The 19179-nt window shown below is 36.4% G+C and overlaps 3 protein-coding genes across 3 annotated transcripts; 1 reads left to right on the forward strand and 2 right to left on the reverse strand.

The window, feature by feature from the left end:
• The first annotated feature begins 582 nt into the window (after positions 1 to 582).
• Positions 583 to 2646, forward strand: LOC141386926 (uncharacterized). The gene has a single exon (XM_073955826.1). The coding sequence runs from the start codon at positions 775 to 777 to the stop codon at positions 2644 to 2646; it is 1872 nt and encodes a 623-aa protein (XP_073811927.1). The 5' UTR covers positions 583 to 774.
• Positions 2647 to 10501: 7855 nt separating this feature from the next.
• LOC141386927 (uncharacterized) lies at positions 10502 to 12457 on the reverse strand. Its single transcript, XM_073955827.1, has one exon. The coding sequence runs from the start codon at positions 12365 to 12367 to the stop codon at positions 10502 to 10504; it is 1866 nt and encodes a 621-aa protein (XP_073811928.1). The 5' UTR covers positions 12368 to 12457.
• Positions 12458 to 17282: 4825 nt separating this feature from the next.
• On the reverse strand, positions 17283 to 18851 carry LOC141386928 (uncharacterized). The gene has a single exon (XM_073955828.1). The coding sequence runs from the start codon at positions 18849 to 18851 to the stop codon at positions 17283 to 17285; it is 1569 nt and encodes a 522-aa protein (XP_073811929.1).
• Between the last annotated feature and the right edge of the window lie 328 nt (positions 18852 to 19179).

Consider the following 19179-nt stretch of genomic DNA (forward strand, 5'->3'; position numbering starts at 1 on the left):
ACAAGAGACGAACAAAAGGGCCATCATATACGCTGCAGTGGACGACCCAAGGAGCCATATACTCTACATTAGACGAACAAAGGGTTCATCTACTCTACAGTAGACGACAGAAAGGGCCAACTACTCTACAGTAGACGACCCAAAGGGCCATATATTCTAAAATAGACGACCCAAAGCGCCATATACTCTACAGTAGACGACCAAAGGGGCCATCTACTCTATACAAGACGACCCAAAGAAGCATCTACTCTACAGTAGACGACCCAAGGGGCCATCTACCATATAGCAGACGATCCACGGGGTCAATTGGTGGATAACTACTTAACCACATTGGTGGATAATTACTTATCCACCTTGGTGGATAATAACAAATTCACCTTGGGGATAATTGTTTATCCATCAATGAGGATATGCAATTATCTCCATTATCCATTTTGGTGGACAATATCTTAATCACTTTCTTGGACACTGTCTTGTCTGCGTTAGTGGATTTAATAATATCGGCATTGGTGATGGATTTATATATTTGGTTGACCTTTGATTAACACTCCTTCTCTTCTTTTAGATCGCTACTAAAGTTACCTCATCCGGAAATGTGTTTCATCGTCTTCCCTTGCCTTATACCAACTCCTTAGGACAACAAACAAAATGCAGGTACAAATCCCGCGGGGCATGTTAACAAAATGTCATGGAATGTTACGATAATTAAACTGTAACAAATGTAACGCTAAACTTTCTGCCAGCCATCAGTTATCCAAGGAACTTACCAACATAATGAACACGCGCCAACAAGCGTTCCTCTTAGTGAAACTACTCCTGTGGTCGCCGCCAGTTGTATACTCAACATGGGATCCCAAATTTCTTTTGAATTATATTTTCCCCATAACTTCAATGATGGGTTCACTAGAGATAAATTGGTTTATATCGGAACGTTTATCGTCACGGGAAAGTGCAGATCTCCAACAGTTTATGGTCACCATCCACAGCACTAATTTAATTACCCAAACGGTCATAACCAACAACACAGCTGTGAGAGTAAAACAGACAGAAAATAAACGAAATTATTTGGGCATTGTTATGACAACTGGTCCGGATGATTACATAATGACCGTCCACGATAAGGTCCTAAAGGGACGACACTTTTATTTGAATTTTGTCATTTTGGTCTCGAGAATTCAGGATTTCAAGAAACCTCTACAAATTCTTCAGGATTTGAATAGACGAAATTTCCACAATACATATCTCTATGTGGGCTACAGAAACGGCTCTTCCGACCTGTACGGCCTGACTAGTTTTCCACAATTCACGGTGGAATTGCGTACCGATTTAATTAGTTACATTGGAGGTGCTATGGCAAAATATATGTATGGTGGTTGGGACTGCATGGGTTTCAAATATTTGACACCTCTGCGTCAGGATGTGCCGTTTGTGTTCCGCTATCGTGATCGCCATGGCAAGCTGGTGTGGAAAGGCAGTTCGTATGTAATGATGGAATTGTTTATGGAATATGTCAATGCCTCCATGGTGGAATATGAAATGCCCAAAGATTCGCTGGGAGGTGAGATTATTGATATGCGTGCTGCCCTGGATTTGATAAGAAAGGATAAAGTACTGCTCTTGGCTCACTCCTATGCCCTTTTTACCTCGGATGATTATGTGGAAATCAGTTATCCCATAATGGTGGTCAGATGGTGTTTAATGGTACCAATATGGAACACCGTATCGACTTTCTATTACCTACTAAAACCCTTCGATAAGGTGGTGTGGTATGCTGTGTTATTCACCTTCTGGATGCTCTCTTTTGCCGATTGCCTTTGGATATGGGTCCATAGTAGAATCAATTCACGTGGTCATGAATCGGAACATCACATTTTAATTTGGCATCTAAAGGAAAGTTTTATGGAGAACTTTTGCTACATCATTAATATAGCCGCCAGCAGGATAATACGAAATCCTCCAATTATGCGTTTCCTGTTCTATGCCGCGGTTTGGTTCCATGGTTTCTTTTTAACAGCCAACTACACCTCACTGCTGGGTAGTATTTTAACAGTGACTCTGTTTCGCGAACAAATCAACACCATGGAAGATCAGATAAGGGTAAATCTTTCGGTGATGATAATCGATTATGAATATGAGTTCCTTGTAAAAGGTGGCCTCAACTTACCTTTGGAATTCTTGAATTTATTAACTCTGGTAGACACGGCTACCTTCAGTCAGCATCAAATATCGCTGAACAAATCCTATGCCTATTTCGTGACAGATGACAAATGGCGTCTACTCAACATGCAACAAAAGAATCTCAAATATGGTCTCTTCAAGTTGACCGATATTTGTTTTGGTTCCTACTATTTGGGTTATCCCATAGAACCAGATTCACCCATCGAACGTACATTGGAATATTTTATGCGTAGCATGCACTCATCGGGTCTGCTGATGCATTATGAAAATATGGCCTTTGATAATGCCGTACAAGCGGGCTTTATGAAAAACTACCATGAAGAAGGTGCCAAAACGACGGCTCAAATGGAACATATTTCAATGGTATTCTTTATAATGATTCTAACTTATATTATTAGTTTTGGATTATTTGTAATGGAGATTATTGTTGCCGTTCTGCAGAGGCAGAGGCAAAAAAGAATGCAATAAAGAAATAATGAAAAAATATTTGTAAAAATATACTTCCGTTGTTGAAAAGCCTCTTAAGAATGAAATAAATATCTTCTAGAGGAGAACTTAGAATGTCCCTAAGAGGAGCTCAATGTATCTTGAATAAGAACTTGGTGAGAAAACTTTTTCTAGAGAGAATAGCTTTTTCTAATGTCTTCTAGAGCAGACCTATTAGTCATCGAGAGGTGACGTTTATGTCTTCTTGAGAGTCTTGAATCTTGAAGTCTTCTAGGAGAGAGCAAAAAGTAATTGCGAGAATACCTTAATAACTTTTAGAGAACTTCTTTAAGTTTTCCATAGAAATATTCTATAGAAAATTACTAACATACAATTTTAAATCTTTCGAAGAAGGCTGTAGTTATTCTTGCGAGCAAATTAAAGTCTTTACCTTTGAGAATTCTGAACAATGTTTTCTCTAGTAGACCATTTAGAGAAGACTTTAAAGTCTTGTAGGGGAGACTTTCTAACGAAGCCCTTAATATCTTCTAGAGAAGACTCGAAAGATTTTAAAGTAATTAACGTGTTTCAGAGAATAAAAGAACGTCTTCTTAAGCAGGCTTTGATATCTTAAAAAAGGTATAAATGTTTCTAAAGTAGACATCAAAAGACTTTAAGATTTCTAGAAAAGAGAAGGCTTTATGTCGACTGATGGAGGTCTTAAAGTTTTTCTTTTTATTGAGAAGACTTGACTTGCCTTTTGGTTTCTCCGAGAATGTTTGCACAAGGAATAAACGTTTTTAAGGAAATATACTCGTAAACATACATATGTCATCTTGTTTACCTTCTATAGAAGAATTAAAGACGCAGGGAACGAATTAGTGCTGACAGCACGTATGCGCTCCCTTGTCCAAAATTGTATAAATAAATATTCCGCAACGAGTTACAATTTAAATCGATGTTAAAAGGGGAAAAATAACATTTCGGTGTCATTGATTTTTTCAGAATAATTTTTGAAGTCACTTTTAGTGCATTTATCAAATATTTATGTAAGAATTATTCTTGAGGGACTGCCAGGACAATAAATATTTAAGTTTTTTTTTTTGGAAATTTCTACTTAACGAAGACATTGAAATCCCCACAGAAGGTATTAAGGTCTCATATAGAAGACTCTAAAGTCTTCTAAAGACGACTTCAAATTCTTTAAATTAACTGCTTGTAGTTATTATAAAAAATATGTTAATGCCTTCATTAGAACACTAAAAAGACCTTATCATCATCATTTTCTTAACGCCTCTATAGAAAATGTTCTATGGATTGCCTTGAAGTGCTATGGAAGACCTTGTCTATTAGAGAAGAATTTAAAGTCTTTCTGAGAAGACCTTATCCTTTGAAAAACTAAAACAATCTTTAATAGAACATCCTAAATTAATCTATTTAAATTTTAAAAGAAAATAGAAGACCTTAAAAGTCCTTAAAGTTTTTTATAGAAGTCCTTAAAGTGTTCTATAGACGATATTGAAATCTACATCATGCTTGTTTGATCCAAAGGATAAAAATTCCCGAACAAATCTGTTTAGTTTTATTGTTTTTTGAGTTTAAGAAGGGAGCGAAGACGTGCTGACAACATGTATACGCCCCAAATATAAAACTTCATAAATGGATATTCCGGAAGAAATTGCAATTGGAATCGATGTTATAAGTGGAAAATAAGAATTTCAATATCTTTGAGAAGTTAAATTCTCCACCAGAAGGCTATAGTTGTTCCAAAAACATCCCAGGTGGGACAAGGGAGAAGGCTAAAAAGACTTATATGTCTCTATGCTCTCAAACTCTTCTATAGAAGATCTTCAAGAGAGAACTCAAAGACTTAAGTAAGACTTAAAAGTCCAAAGGAAGACCTTAACATCTTCTAGAGGAGTATTGAAAGTCTTCCTGAGAAAACCTCATCCCAAAAATTTTTAAAATTGTGTTATACTTAGTAGACGAACTTCTGAGGAGAAATCAAAATGTTAAAGTCTTCTAGAGAAGAATTTAATGTCTTCCTGAGAAAACCGTATCCGAAAAAGTTCTAAAAGTGTATTATAGGAGGATAGGAGACCTTATACTCTGAAAAAGCAAAAAATCTAAAAGAAAACCTAAATGTATTCTAAACAAGTAAAAAAAGTATCAGTCGGCTTTGCCGGCAGAGATATACCCTCAGCCTGTGTATATTGAAAAAATGTTTTCCCAAAATACGTATGTATTTAGGGGGTTTTAAAAATTTTGATTGTTGGAACCGACAAAAATGTTGATTAGGATCGACATTGACCGTTATGGAAGTGGACCTCCAGCCACAACATATGGTGCCATAGGGGGCTTTTACACTCTTCGGGCTGTTTGCTCAAGAAGTATGGACTTGCCCCTAAAAAAAACTTTTGCCATCGTAATTGAGGCAGCGAATGCAAGTTGTTTCAACCAAAATCAAAGTGATTCGATATTAGGTCTTAAAGTGAACTTATCCGAAATTTTGTGTGGGAGGTACCCGAAGGAGTGGACAAATATAGTCCATATTCGAACCTGATCTATATCTGAAAGATTTATTAGGATGTGTAAAGTATGGATCAAATCGGTCACTCCCATCAAGAGTTATCGTGGGTACAGTTTTTCCGAACATTTTTGAACTTTTGTGGGGGAGGTACCTGAAGGAGTGAACCGATATGGCTTATCTTCAAACTTAAAATATGTTTGAACAAAATATTACTAAGGCCATATTTTGGACCGAATCGGCGGATCCGTTCGAGAGTTATCTTGCGCTCCAACCACCCCACACGGTGTCATACGGGTTTTTTGCAATTTTCATGCTATTTTCTCAGGAAGTATGGACTTGCCCCTAATGAAACTTGTACCGTCGTATGGAGGGCAGTGAATACAAGTTGCTAAAACAAAAATCGAAGCGATTCGAGAGATGGCCCTAAACTGAACTTTTCCGAAATTTTGTGTGGGATGTACCCGAAGGAGTGGACCTACTGAGACCATATTTGAACCTCATATTACTCTGGTAGAAAGTTTTCGCTATACAAAGTTTGGACCGAATCGGTCACTCCCTTCAAGAGTTATCGTGCGCACAAACTTTCCGAACATTTTCGAACTTTTGTGGGGGAGGTACCGGAAGGAGTGGACCGATGTAGCTCATCTTCGAACTTAAACTAAGTTTGGGCAAAATATTACGAAAGCCAAAACTTGAACCGAAACGGTTCATCCGTTCGAGAGTTATCGTGCGCTCCAGCCAGCAGGACAGACAGACAGACAGACAGACAGACGGACGGACATGGCTAGATCGACTCCAAATTGTCTGAAACACATTTCGTCCAAACATACTTGGGGTCTAGAACCATTATTTCGATGAGGCACATTTTCATCGTATCAAAGTGTATATACCCTCCTTAGCCTAAAGGCTGAGGGTATAAAAAGGGCTTAAATTTTTGTAGTTCTCTAAGGTCTTCCTGATAAGGCATTAGAAAAGATTTCAACGTCTTCGTGGGAATTAATCTTTTGGGCATGGCATTAAAATCTTGAAAGCCTTAAGACCTTCTAGAGCAGACCTTAACGTTTTCTTTAACCATAATTAATTCCTTAAAGCCTTCGAAGGAAGAATTAGAAGTCTTATAAGACTTCCTGAGAAAAACCTATCCCAAGAAGTTCTACAAATTTGTTACAGAAGACCTAAAATATTATACAAATGGCTTTAAAGACTTCTATAGAAAATTTTAAAAACTTTATCTTGTCTTTTGGATTCTGGGTAATGAAAATGATTTCGCAAAGAATGAAAAATTCTCAACAAAACTTGTTAAATACCTTGTCCTAGAATTACAAAAGATGAGAGCGTATACGTGCTGACAACATGTTTACGCCCCCTAACCTAAACCTTTAAATACCAATATTCCAGTAGGAATTGCAATTCGAATCGATGTTTAATGTGAACGAAATTAACTTTTCGGTATCTTTGAGACACCCCCTAACCTAAACCTTTAAATGTCAATATTCCGGTAGGAATTGTAATTCGAATCGATGTTTAATGTGAACAAAATTCACTTTTCGGTATCTTTGAGACTTTCAAATTTTAACCAGAAGGCTAATGAGGAATTTAAAGACATGCCGACCTTAACATCTTTTATAAAAGATCTTCTAAGGAAACCTCAAAGTCATTCGTGAGACCTAAGGATCTAAGGAAAGACCATGAAGTTGATAGCAGATCTTATACGCAGAAGATGTAAGAGAAAATCTAAAAGTCTTCCTTCTACAGAAGTACTAAATACATTCTAGAGGAGATAGGTTTTTAAAATCTTCTTATGAAATACATTTTCTGGAAAATTCCTTTAAGTCGTCTAGAGAAGGCCTTAAAGTCGTTAGAGAAGGCCTTAACGTCTTTAGAGAAAGCCTTAAAGCTTTCAAAAGAAGGCGGAGATGTTAAAGTCTTCTAAGAAGGTATTAAAATCTTGTAGAACATACTTTTGAGTAAGATTTTACAGTCTTCTATAAAATATTATTTATGCATTCATGAAAAGACCTTAAAGACTTCAGGTTAAGATATTACAACGTACTGAAGAAAACCTTATAGGCTTCATGCCATTAGGGGAATTGGTATTGTAGGTTTCTAGAAAAGGTAATAAGGTCTTCAAATGAAGGCCCTCCCTAAAGTTATCTTAAAATTTTGTTGAGAAGACTTGAAGTCTTCTTGAGAAGGGATAGGAGTCTACTAAAGGAAACCTTAGAGTATTCTAGGAGAGACTCTAAAGTCTTCAGGAATAGACTTTTAAATGTTTTAGGGAAGTTTTCTAGTTTTCTGATAAATAGCTGGATGTCTTCAGTAGGAGATATACAGCCCAATCATGAATATCAACTCACCGTGAGTTGTGTCACTTTATCCTTTAAGTTGAAACGGCAGAAAGACAAAACTCACAGGGAGTTTGCATTCATGATTGAGCTGATAAATTTTTTTGAAGAAAATCTTTAAGCCGTTTAAAGAAGATCCTAAAGTCTTTACAGACACGCTTAAGATTTGTAGAGAAGCTCTTGAGGTTTTTTAGAATTTTTCTAAAAAAGACCAAAAAACTTCTAAGAACTCCCACAAGCCGTCTAAAAATTACTTAAGCTTTCTATGGACAACCGGGGAGATGTGTTAGAACGCCATCTGTATTTCATTTTACATTATTGGATGATTTATCTGAGTAAAATCAATTGATAGCATACTTTTAGGGGAAATATTAAAAAAATGACCAGCTGAGTTTAACGACTTATTTCCAATCAAAAAATCCATTTGATGGGATTTATTAAATTTATTGCATATTTTAAGAAGTTTTTAGGTCTTCTCTAGAAAAATTTAATATGTTTATGTTTTTTTTTTCTAGATAACCTTAAGGTCTTATCTAGAAGACTTGAAAATGTTTAGAGAAGAATTTTCTGATGAATAGTTTATGGTCTTCTGTCCGGAGACATACAAGAAGAAAATCTTAAAGCTTTTTGTAGAAGACCTCAACGTTACAGAAGCTCTTAGGGTCCTTTTGAAAATATGTTACACTTTCTAGAAAAGAAGAAAAATGTTAAGAATTCCCATACTTCTTTTAAAATTTACTTGAGCTCTCTATTGACAGCCGGAGAAATGTATTAGAACGCCATCTGTATTTTATTTTATATTTCATTTTTGAGTGATTTATTCTGTGAACACAAATTAATAGTATACTTTTAGGGGGAATATTAAAAAATTAACCATAAATAGCCAGCTAAGTTTAGGGACTTATTTCCAATAAAAATCCATTGGATTGGATTTATTAAATAGAATTCAATTTATTGCATATCTTAAGAAGTTTTTAGGTCTTCTCCAGAAAAATTTAATATGTTTTCAAAACTTATGTTTTTCAAGATAACCTAAGGTCTTATCTAGAAGACTTGAAAATGTGTTAGAGAAGAATTTTCTGATGAATAGCTTCTCTCTTCTGTCTGGATACATATAAGAACAAAATCTTAAAGCCTTTTGTAGAAGACCTCAAAATGTTTATCCATGAGCTTATGGTATTCAGTCCTACAGACATTTTAAAACTTCTTAGTTTTTTCTATAAAAGAAAAAAACTTCTAAGAATTCCCATAAGTATTCTAAAAATTTCTTAAGCTTTCTATGGACAACCGGAGAAATGTATTAGAACGCCATCTGTATTTCATTTTGTATTACGTTATGAGTAATTTATTCCATGAACATAAGTTGATAGTATATTTTTAGGGGGAATATTTAAATAATAAGACACAAACGACCACTTGAGTTTAGCGACAAGTTTTCAATTAAAGTATTTTTTATTTGTTGTTAGGAAAATCGACAAAACCCTCTCTGATGAATAGTTTCTGGTCTTCTGACCGGAGACATACAAAAAGAAAATCTTAAAGCTTTTTGTAGAATACCTCAACGTTACAGAAGCTCTTAGGGTTTTAAGAGAAGACCCTAGGTCCTTTTGAAAATATGTTAAGTTTTCAAGAAAAAAAATTTAAGAATTCCCATACGTCTTTTAAAATTTTCTTGAGCTCTCTATGGACAGCCGGAGAAATGTAATTATTGATTGATTTATACTGTGAACATAAATTAATAGTATACTCTTAGGGGGAATATGAAAAATGAAAATAAATACCCAGCTGAGTTTAGCGACTTATTTCCATTGGATTGGATTTTTTAAACTGAATTAAGTTCATTGCATATCTTAAGAAGTTTTTAGGTCTTCTCCAGAAAAATTTAATATGTTTTCAAAACTTGTGTTTTTCTAGATAATCATAAGGTCTACTCTAGAAGACTTGAATATGTTTTAAAGAAGAATTTTCTGATGAATAGCTTCAATCTGGAGACACACAAGAAAAAGATCTTAAAGCCTTTTGCAGAAGACCACTAAAGTATTTACAGAATTGCCTATAATTTTTAGAGAAGACCCTAGAGTCTTTTGAAAACATCTTAAATTTTTCTAGAGAAGACATTAAAGTAGCCTTCTAAGAATATCCACATATCTTTTAAACACTATTTAAGCATTCTAACGACCACCGGATAAATGTATTACGACGCCATCTGTGTTTCATTTTACATTATATTATTGAGTGATTTATTCAATAAGTAATAATTTATAGTATACTTTTAGGAATATTTAATAATAATCCATAAACGACCAGCTGAGTTAAGTGAGTTTATTTTTGATTTTATTTTTATTTTCAAATGCATCTTAGGCACCTTTAGAACATTTAAAAACAAATTAAGTTTTCTACAGTCTTTTAAAAAGATCTTAAATTTTTCTAGGAAAGACAAACAATTTCTAAGAATTCCCACAAGTCTTCTAAAAATGACTTAAGCCTTCTATGGATAAACGGAAAGATGTATTATAACGCCATGTGTATTTCATTTAAAATTATTAAGTTATTTAGTCGATGAACATAAATTCATAGTATACTTTTAGGGGGAATATTAAATAATAATAATACTAACGACCACCTTAGTTTAGCTTTCAATTAGTTTAGTTTTCAATTAAAGTCTTTTTGATTTATTATTATTATGGGTTTTTATTTATGGGTGCCACGGTGGTGCAATGGTATGCACGCCCGCCTTGCACGCAGAAGGTCGGTGGTTCGATTCCCCGGCCAGGCAACACCAAACATTTTTCAACGGTGGCAAAATACCCCTCAGTAATGTTGGCGGCATTTTCTGAGTATTTCAGCCTTGAAAAACTTCTCTACAAGTGGACACGCCGTTCGGACTCGGCGATAAACAGTAGGTCCCATATCATTGAGCTAAATATGAATCGGGGTGCACTCATTGATATGAGAGAAGTCTCCCTTGTCCTGTATGGGATGTTGTGGAACAATGTTTTTTTTTTATTTATTTATTTTCTTATTAAATTCCATTAAATTTATTACATAATTTATCAACATTAATTTTACAAAATTTCCCCATTTTGCGCCAAGTTAATCTACCCTGAATTTCAAAACCAAATATTACAACACTTAAGAGCACCCCAATACCCCATAGAAACAAAATCGGACGGAAAAAACTCAACGACAAGGGGGGTAAGGTTTCATCGACGATAATCATATGAACATAATCCAAATGTAAGGCATCAGCAAAGGCTTCCTTCTCCCAATGATCGATTAGGCCAACATCTGAGGCCAACAAGATGAACGTCTGCAATGGCAATGCCAAATGGGAGTCCTTTTGTATGGGATATATGTGATAATAGGGTCCAATACATATATCTGACAACCGAAATAAAGGTTTGCGGAGATACATTTGTTGTCTATTTGCAAAGTTCCAACGATCGGTTTGTGTACTATAACCATAGGTGGTGTTCAAACGATCCCGATGGATATCCATTTGAGGTTTGCTTGCATTGATAATCAAGTCCATAAATGCCTGAGGATAGTTGTAAGTTTTGACGACTTGATATTCATAGGCCATAATCATAATGGGCAGTTTAGCTTGGATAACATCCGCAATGGTGTTGATTTGTGGAGGGTCCTGGGAGGCTGTGAGAAAGCTGGCCATTTTACACACATACCAGTTGGTGGTAATGAATCCGAGAATGAACAGAATTATGAAAATAAAGCGTATTCTCGCCGTGGGTATTGTGAGGACACGTAATGGAGGTATTTGCAGCAGTGAGCATATGGCCTGGACAAATGTCAAACTTAGATCCCTCTTCCCGGATGGACTACAAATCCAAATACCCAGTGTTATGTAGAACACACTAAAGATGATTAAATACCAGGCATAGGGTCGAAAACTCATTTGCAAAAAGAGATGATCGGGTGTGCGATTTAAATACGGCACCATTATGCACCAATCGTTGATGCCAATGGGGTAGCTGGTACCACTTTTCTTGGGCAGCATATCTGTATAAGAGTGTAGACTTATTTCCAAACGTTTGCCACCCACTTTGCGTATAATATCACTCAAATTTACCGGCTGTGTGGCCAACTCGTGGGAGGTGGTTTCATTGAAGGTGGCATTGATGAATTTCACAAAGGAGGTAAACAATTTACCCGACACCCCGCTCACATAGTGGTCCTTGGTAATTAAACGCCTTGGCCGTGTCATATAAAATACCCGCGGCAAATCATGATGTATAGGTGTGCGTATTTCATAACCTTTAAAATTCAAATTTGAGGTTGCAAAAAATTGCTCCGCACTCCAGTTGCCAGTTAGGTTGACTATACTCGACACAGGGTATGGATCATGGACGTAAATGCCATTGCGAATGGTCAGCAGAGCCGTGTTGATGAATTGCTTTCTCCACACCCATTTGTAGATCTGCCTTATGGTTTCATATAAGTTATAATTCTCCTTCTCTCCGACTAGGGGAAATAGAATAAATAGGGTTCTTACGTAACGCAGGCCTTTTAAACTAATTGAGGCCACTTTCATAATGGGATCATCGGGTTCGGTGGTCAAGACAAAACACAATGAGGGTATATTTAAAAATCCTTCCATTGTTTGGGTATTATCGACCTTTATGGTTATCGGCACCGAGGGAAAGACATTCCAAAAATCGTAAAAGAAATCCGTTGCCGTATCGGTGTCATTGGTCAGGCGTTCCGATATGAAAAACACGAAATTATTAAAATGATTTAAATTGTGTAAACTTCGCACGATTTCGATTAGCAATGTGCTGTTGACCATTCGGGGATAGGTGGCGGTGTCATCATTGATTTTCGTAGAATTCGAGGTCAACAGCAGAAGGGCAATGGTACTGTTTAAGTCCATTTTTCGTGGAAAGAACTTTTGCCAGCTGCCAACGGTGATGAAATGTTGCAAATTTTGGAGTGCGGAAATTGATTGGCGCTATTTCCGTAATTTTTTGTTGTTGTCGTTTAAGTTCAAGTATTTGTGTAGTTTTGCAATAATTTGCACGGTGTTTTTTTGTTCTTAATAATAGGACTGAAGCTGTGGACATGAAATTGAAAATTTATACAAAATTGTAAATAAAAGGCGTGGTGAAAAGGAGGGGAGTTTTTAAAGGTCAAAATGTTTTTAGTTTGAGCAAATATTATAGACAATAAAAATTATTTTAAGAAAAGTGAAACAAGGCGGGACTTTGCGGACTTCCTATTTCAATGCAAAGAAGTCGGCACTTCCATGATATAAAGAAGTATTAATCAGCTTCTGGAAACTCACCAACTTCTGCTTAAGTGTCACTCAACAACACTGCATTTCCACGCCACTTTTTTCTCTTTTTGACAAATGACAGATAAACGTTTATTCGCCAATTAAAACAATACAAAGGAAATAAATGACCGACAGTCATGAAAAGCCAGTCGTCACGTTTTGTTTTGTGAATCGAAGTGACACGGATAAGAAAACTTCAAACGGAAATTAAGCAGCAATGGGTAAATCATAGAATTGTCGTAGTAACTGCGAGGAGAATTTGAGAGTGGCACATGTGATAATTAAACATTTTTAATTTAATTTCGAAATTGTTAATTATATATTTTTAATGTTTTAGAACGGAGTGTCTCCCAGCTGTAATTCACACTAGAGGGTGAAGGTAAACCAAGGACAATGTTGCAAAGTGGATTATTATATGCGTCAATTTTACGGATTTCTTAATAAACACTACAACAACAAAAAACTGAATAAAAATTCCAAAACTCTAAAATATATTTTCCACGAATATCCTCGAAGGCACATTGAGAGACTAATTTAATATAAAACAGTGATATACTTAAGTTGTTTATCTCCCAATTTCGTGTACATCGGGTAGATATAAGACACATTCGCCAATCGATTTGTGTAAAATTTTTCTTTTCCGATTCTCAATAAGTTCAGCATTTCACGGTATAGACAGATTATAGGCATTTTGAGGATTTCAGCCGCATTTTGTAACACAGGGTTGGCTGTAATTTTGTTCCTTGCCAAAGCCCTCCTCTTTAGGTCGAGAACCATGCAAACGTCTTTATAGATAAAATATCTTCTATGAGTCTACCGCGAACAAAAATTCTTCTAAAGATCTACTATGGATAAAAGGTCATCCAAACTTCTACTACATACATTTGTTCCCATACACATCCCCGAAGAGAAACGGGAGGCTTCTCTCATATCAATGAGTGCTCGCCAATTCAATTCAGCTTTACATTATTTTTTACAGCTGAGTCCGAACGGCGTGTCTTTTGACACCACTTATAGAGAAGTTTCAGGAAATGTCACCTACATTACTCTGACGGGTATTTTGCCACCTTTGGAGAGTATGATGTTATTACCTGGCCTGGAAATCGAAGCGCACAACTTCTGAGTGCCATGCGGACGTGCCTACAATTGCACCATGGTGACATAAACAATTCTACTATGGACACAAAATCCTTCCAAAGGTCTCCTTTGGTCGGATAACCTGATGAAAGTCGATTTTCTAAAGATTCTTTTTGCTTAGAAGAGTTTCTAAAGATCTTCAATGGACAAAATATCTTCTAAAGGTCTCTTATGGTCTCTCTTAAACATAAGACCTTCCGAATGTCCTCTAGGGACCGAAGACAAAAATATGGTTTTCAATAAGTGGAAGACCTTCGGAAGTATTTTGGAGACAAAAGACCTTCTTAAAAGATTCTATAAACAGAAAACCTTATACGGTCTTTTATAGATAGAAGACTTTCTAAAGGTCACCTGGAGCTCTATTAAAGATTTTCTATGAGCAGAGGACCTACTAAATGTTGTATTGACAAAATACCTTCGAAAGATCTGCTAATCAGATAAGACCTTCCAATGGGTTTTCATGGACAGAAGAGCTTTTAATAGTCTTCAATTGACATAAAAGCTTTTAAAGCTCTTCTATGGACAGAAGATCCACGAGCGGTCATCTGTGCAAAGAAGACCTCCTAAAGGTCTTCAAGCTGTAGAAGACCTATTTAAGGGGTTATAGGGGCAGAAGATCTTCGCAGTCTTCAAAGAATATAAGACATTAAAACGTTTTTTAAGGGGCAGAAGACCTCCTAAAAAGTTTCTAGGGACAGATTTTTTAATTTTTTTAAAGACAGATGACCTCCTAAAGGTCTCCTAGAGATAAAAAACCTTTCAAAAGTTTTCTAGCGACGGAAGACTTTCCCACGGTCTCTAATTCTACAAGTCCTTCTAGAGGCAGAACCTTTTAAGGTCTTTCATTGACAGAAGACCTAGTAAGAGGCTTCCATGGATATAAGACCTTCTAAATGTCTTCCATGGGCTAAAGACAAAATACCTTTTAATGGTCTTCTAATCACAGAAGACCCTCTAAGGGGGTTTTTATGGACAGAAGAGCTTTTAAAGGTCTTCAATTTATATAAAAGCTTTTAAAGTTCTTTTACGGACAGAGGACTTACTAGCGGTAATCTATGCCTTGAAGAAATTCTAAAGCTGTAGAAGACTTATTTAAGGGGTTCTAGGGGCAGAATATCTTTTCAGTCTTCAAAGGATAGAAGACATTAAAAAGGTTTTCAAGGGGCAGAAGACCTCCTAAAAAGTTTCTACTAAATTTTTTTAAGGACAGGTGACCTCCTAAAGGTCTCCTAGAGATAAAAAACCTTTCAAAAGTTTTCTAGCAAAGGAAGACTTTCTTCCCCCGGTCTCCAATGCTACAAGACCTTCTAAAGGCCTTATAGAGGCAGAACCTTTTAAGGTCTTTCATTGACAGAAGACCTAGTAAGAGGCTTCCATGGATAGAAGACCTTCTAAATGTCTTCCATGGGCTAAAGACAAAAGACCTTCTAATGGTCTTCTAATCACAGAAGACCCTCTAAGGTGATTTTTATGGACAGAAGAGCTTTTATAGGTCTTCAGTTGACATAAAAGCTTTTAATGGTCTCTTGTGGAGAGAAAAGCCTCTTCTATGAACAGAAGTGTATTAAAATTATTTTATGGGCAAAGGAGCTTTTAAAGGTCTTTTGTGGACAGAAAACCTTATTACGGTATTCTATGGACAGAAGAGCTTTTAAAGATCTTTAGTTGACATAAAAGCTTTTAATGGTCTTCAATGGACAGAAGAACTTCTAAAGATCTTCAATGGACAGAAGATCCTTTAAAGATCTTCTATGAACAGAAGAGCTTTTAAAGTTATTTTATGGACAAAAGAGCTTTTAAAGTTCTTCTATGGATAGAAGACCTACTAGAGTGTTTTTTATGGACAGAAGAGCTTTTGAAGGTATTATATGTACAGAAGAGCTTTTGAAGGTCTTCCATGTATAGAGTACCTTTGGAAGGTCTTCCATGCATAGAAGAGCTTTTGAATGTCTTCTATATATAGAAGAGCTTTTGATGGCTTTCTATGTATGGAAGAGCTTTTGAAGGTGTTCTATGTATAGAAGAGCTTTTGATGGTCTTCTATATATAGAAGAGCTTTTGAAGGTCTTCTATACATAGAAGAGCTTTTGAAGGTCTCCTATATATAGAAGAGCTTTTGAAGGTCTCCTATATATAGAAGAGCTTTTGAAAGTCTTCTATATAGAAGAGCTTTTGAAGGGCTTCTATATATAGAAGAGCTTTTGAAGGTTTTCTTTGTATGGAAGAGCTTTTTAAGGTCTTCTCTGTTTAGAAGAGCTTTTGATGGTCTTCTATATATAGAAGAGCTTTTGAAGGTCTTCTATGTATAAAGAGCTTTTGAAGGTCACCTATGTGAAGAAGAGCTTTTGAAGGTCTTCTATATGTTGAAGAGCTTTTGAAGATCTTCTATGTATAGAAGAGCTTTTGAAGGTCTTCTATCTATAGAAGAGCTTTTGAAGGTATTCTATGTAAAGTTGTTCTAGAGACAGAAGACGTCTAAAAGTCTTCTAGATACAGAAGACCACCTCAATATGTTAAGGACAGAAGACCTTCTGAAGGTATTCAAGGGATAGAAGACCTCCTAATGGTCTTCGAGGGACAGAAGACCTCAATCTTCAAAAAATAGGAGACATTCTCTATGTCTTCAAGGGGCAGAAAACATTCTAAAAGTTTTCTAGGACAGAAGGCCTTCCAAGGGTCTTCTAGAAGCAGAAGACCTAAAGTTATTCTATGATCAGGAGATTTTTTAAAGGCATTCTATGGACAGAGGAAGGAAACCTATAGGAATAAGACCTTCTAAAGGTCTTCTGTGGGCAGAATACAGATGACCTTGTAATGGTCTTCTAAGGACAGAAGACCTACTAAAGACGGAAGACCTTCTGAAGGTCTTAAAGGGCTAGAAGACCTGCTAAAGATCGTCTAAGGACCAAGACATTCTCACGGTCTTCTAGGGACAAAAAGCCCCCTAAAGATTGTCTAGGAACAGAATACCTTCTAAAGGTTTTCTAAGAACAGAAGACCTGCTAAATGTCTTCTAGAGATAGAACACCTTTTAAAGGTTTTCTAGGGAGAGAAGACCTTCAGAAGGTTTTAGCGTCAGAAGACCCTCTAACGGTCTTCTAAGGCCTGAAGACCTTCTAAAGGTCTTCTAGTGACAATAAACTATCAGAAGACTTTCTTATTGTCTTCTAGAAACAAAAACCCTTCTCACCGTCTTCTAGGAACAGAAGACCTTGTAAGGGCCTCTAAGGGCGGAAGACCTTCTAAAGGTTTTCCATAGACAAAAGACCTGCCTGAAGGTTTTGTTACAGGCAGAAAAGCTTCTTAGAAGATCTAAAGGTCTTCTATGGATAGGAAACCTTTAAAATGCTTTCTTCAGTTAAGAAACATTCTTTACTCATTTTTCAAAGATTTTATTTCGCAACTTCTTCAGTAAATTAACACAGATTTGAAATATTTCACACAACAAAACCCATTTCACTTCAAAAATAAAAACCACGATACTGCAGATCAAACCCATGCACCATATTATCCAAATGGAACGGAAAAAGTTTAAATTTAATGGCATCAAATGATCCTCCAGCTTCATCATGTGGACATAACCTAAAAATAAAGCATCGGCAAATGTTTCCTTTTCCCAGTGCGGCAACAGTCCCATATCCGTTGACAAAATTATGAAATTTTTCAATGATCGGGCCAAATGTGAATCCCGCTGCAAGGGGTAGACATGATAAAATGGACCCACACATATCTTTGACAAGCGGAATAACGGCTTCTTGAGAAAACGTTGTTGGGAATCCAGAAATTTCCAACGATCTGTTTGAGTGCTATAACCAAACGAGGTGTTCAAACAATCTCGATGTTGATCCATTTCCAGTTTATTCACGACAATTATTAAATCCATAAATTTTTGAGGCAAGTGGTAGGTTCGGAGAGCTTCATATTCATAATCTGTGATCATTATTGGGAGTCGTGCAGCAATTACATCTTCAATGGTATCGATTTGGGGTGGCTCCGAAGAAGCTGTTAACAAACTAGCCATTGTTGATAGGTAGAGATTGGTCAAATGGAAACCAAACACAAAGAGCACTATGAAAATCAGACGCATACGCCAACGTGGAAGTTGTAGAATTTTCATTGGCGTTGTTAACATTAACGAGCCAATGGCCTGCAGAAATGATAAACTAAGATCCCGTTTTCCGTATGGGGAACATAACCAAATACCCAGGCTAATGTAGAAGAATGTAATCGCTATCATCAACAAGGTTGAGGTTTGGAGAGTTCTGCGCATAAACTTATTATCTGGTGTTGGATTTTGATACGGTACCATTAGACACCAATCATTTATACCCATGGGATAGCTCACACCGGACGTGGGTATCAACATTGACGTAAAGGAATTGACGCTGATTTCCAATTTCTTGTCCGCCACCATTTCAATAATCCGACTTATATTAAACGGTTCTTTACGTTCGCTGCTAGCATTTGCTGCGGTGGTGTCATTCAAGGTGGCATTGATGTGCCTTAAAAAGGTAGTAAATAAATTACCAGATACACCGCTGAGTTGGAATATGTTCCGTACACCTGCACGTTGTCGGTGCATGTAGAAAACTCTGGGGAAATCTTGGTATACGGGTGTATGTATAACATATCCCTTAAAATCTCTGCGATTGGCCATGTTGAAGAAATTTCTAGCTGACCATTTATTGGTTATGTTCAGAATATTGGCCACCGGATAGGGTTCATATATGAAAATATTATTACTCCGCGTTACCAATAATGTGTTGATGTACTGTTTCCTCCAGGCCCAGTTAAAGATGGCTTCTACTGTTCCATATATTGTCGCCTCAGAACGTTTCTTTGGAAACAACACAAAAATGGTTTTTATATAACGCATACCTTTCATGCTTTTCGCTGCCGTTTCCATAATTCCATCCTCGGTACCGGTGGTTAGTATTAAACACATGGCTGGTATACCCAAAAATCCACTTATATTTTGGGTATTATTCACTTTTATGGTCAACGGAACCTTGGGAAAATGTGGCCAAAAATTATGAAAAAACTCTCCACGTGTCGTCAGTTGGTCCGATATGAAAAGCGCAATATTTTCAAAAGGGCGAAGCTGCTGTAAATCATTGACGATCTCCAAAATTAAACTATTATTAACTGTCTCCGGTTGGTTAGTGGTGTCATTCTTTGGAATTTTAGAAGAAACTCCGGCTAATATTAGGAGTATGCCCAATGTGCTGTTAAGAACCATGTTTATTCCGGCACTCAAATGGATGTGTCTGGTT

Source organism: Musca autumnalis, unplaced genomic scaffold (assembly GCF_047663935.1).
Source record: "Musca autumnalis isolate F117 unplaced genomic scaffold, ASM4766393v1 scaffold_5, whole genome shotgun sequence".
In the NCBI taxonomy this organism is placed as follows: domain Eukaryota; kingdom Metazoa; phylum Arthropoda; class Insecta; order Diptera; family Muscidae; genus Musca; species Musca autumnalis.

Coding starts and splice junctions, on each gene's coding strand:
- LOC141386926 (XM_073955826.1), top strand. CDS start 775: ATGAACACGCGCCAACAAGCGTTCCTCTTAGTGAAACTACTCCTGTGG.
- LOC141386927 (XM_073955827.1), bottom strand. CDS start 12,367: ATGGACTTAAACAGTACCATTGCCCTTCTGCTGTTGACCTCGAATTCT.
- LOC141386928 (XM_073955828.1), bottom strand. CDS start 18,851: ATGTGTTTAATACTAACCACCGGTACCGAGGATGGAATTATGGAAACG.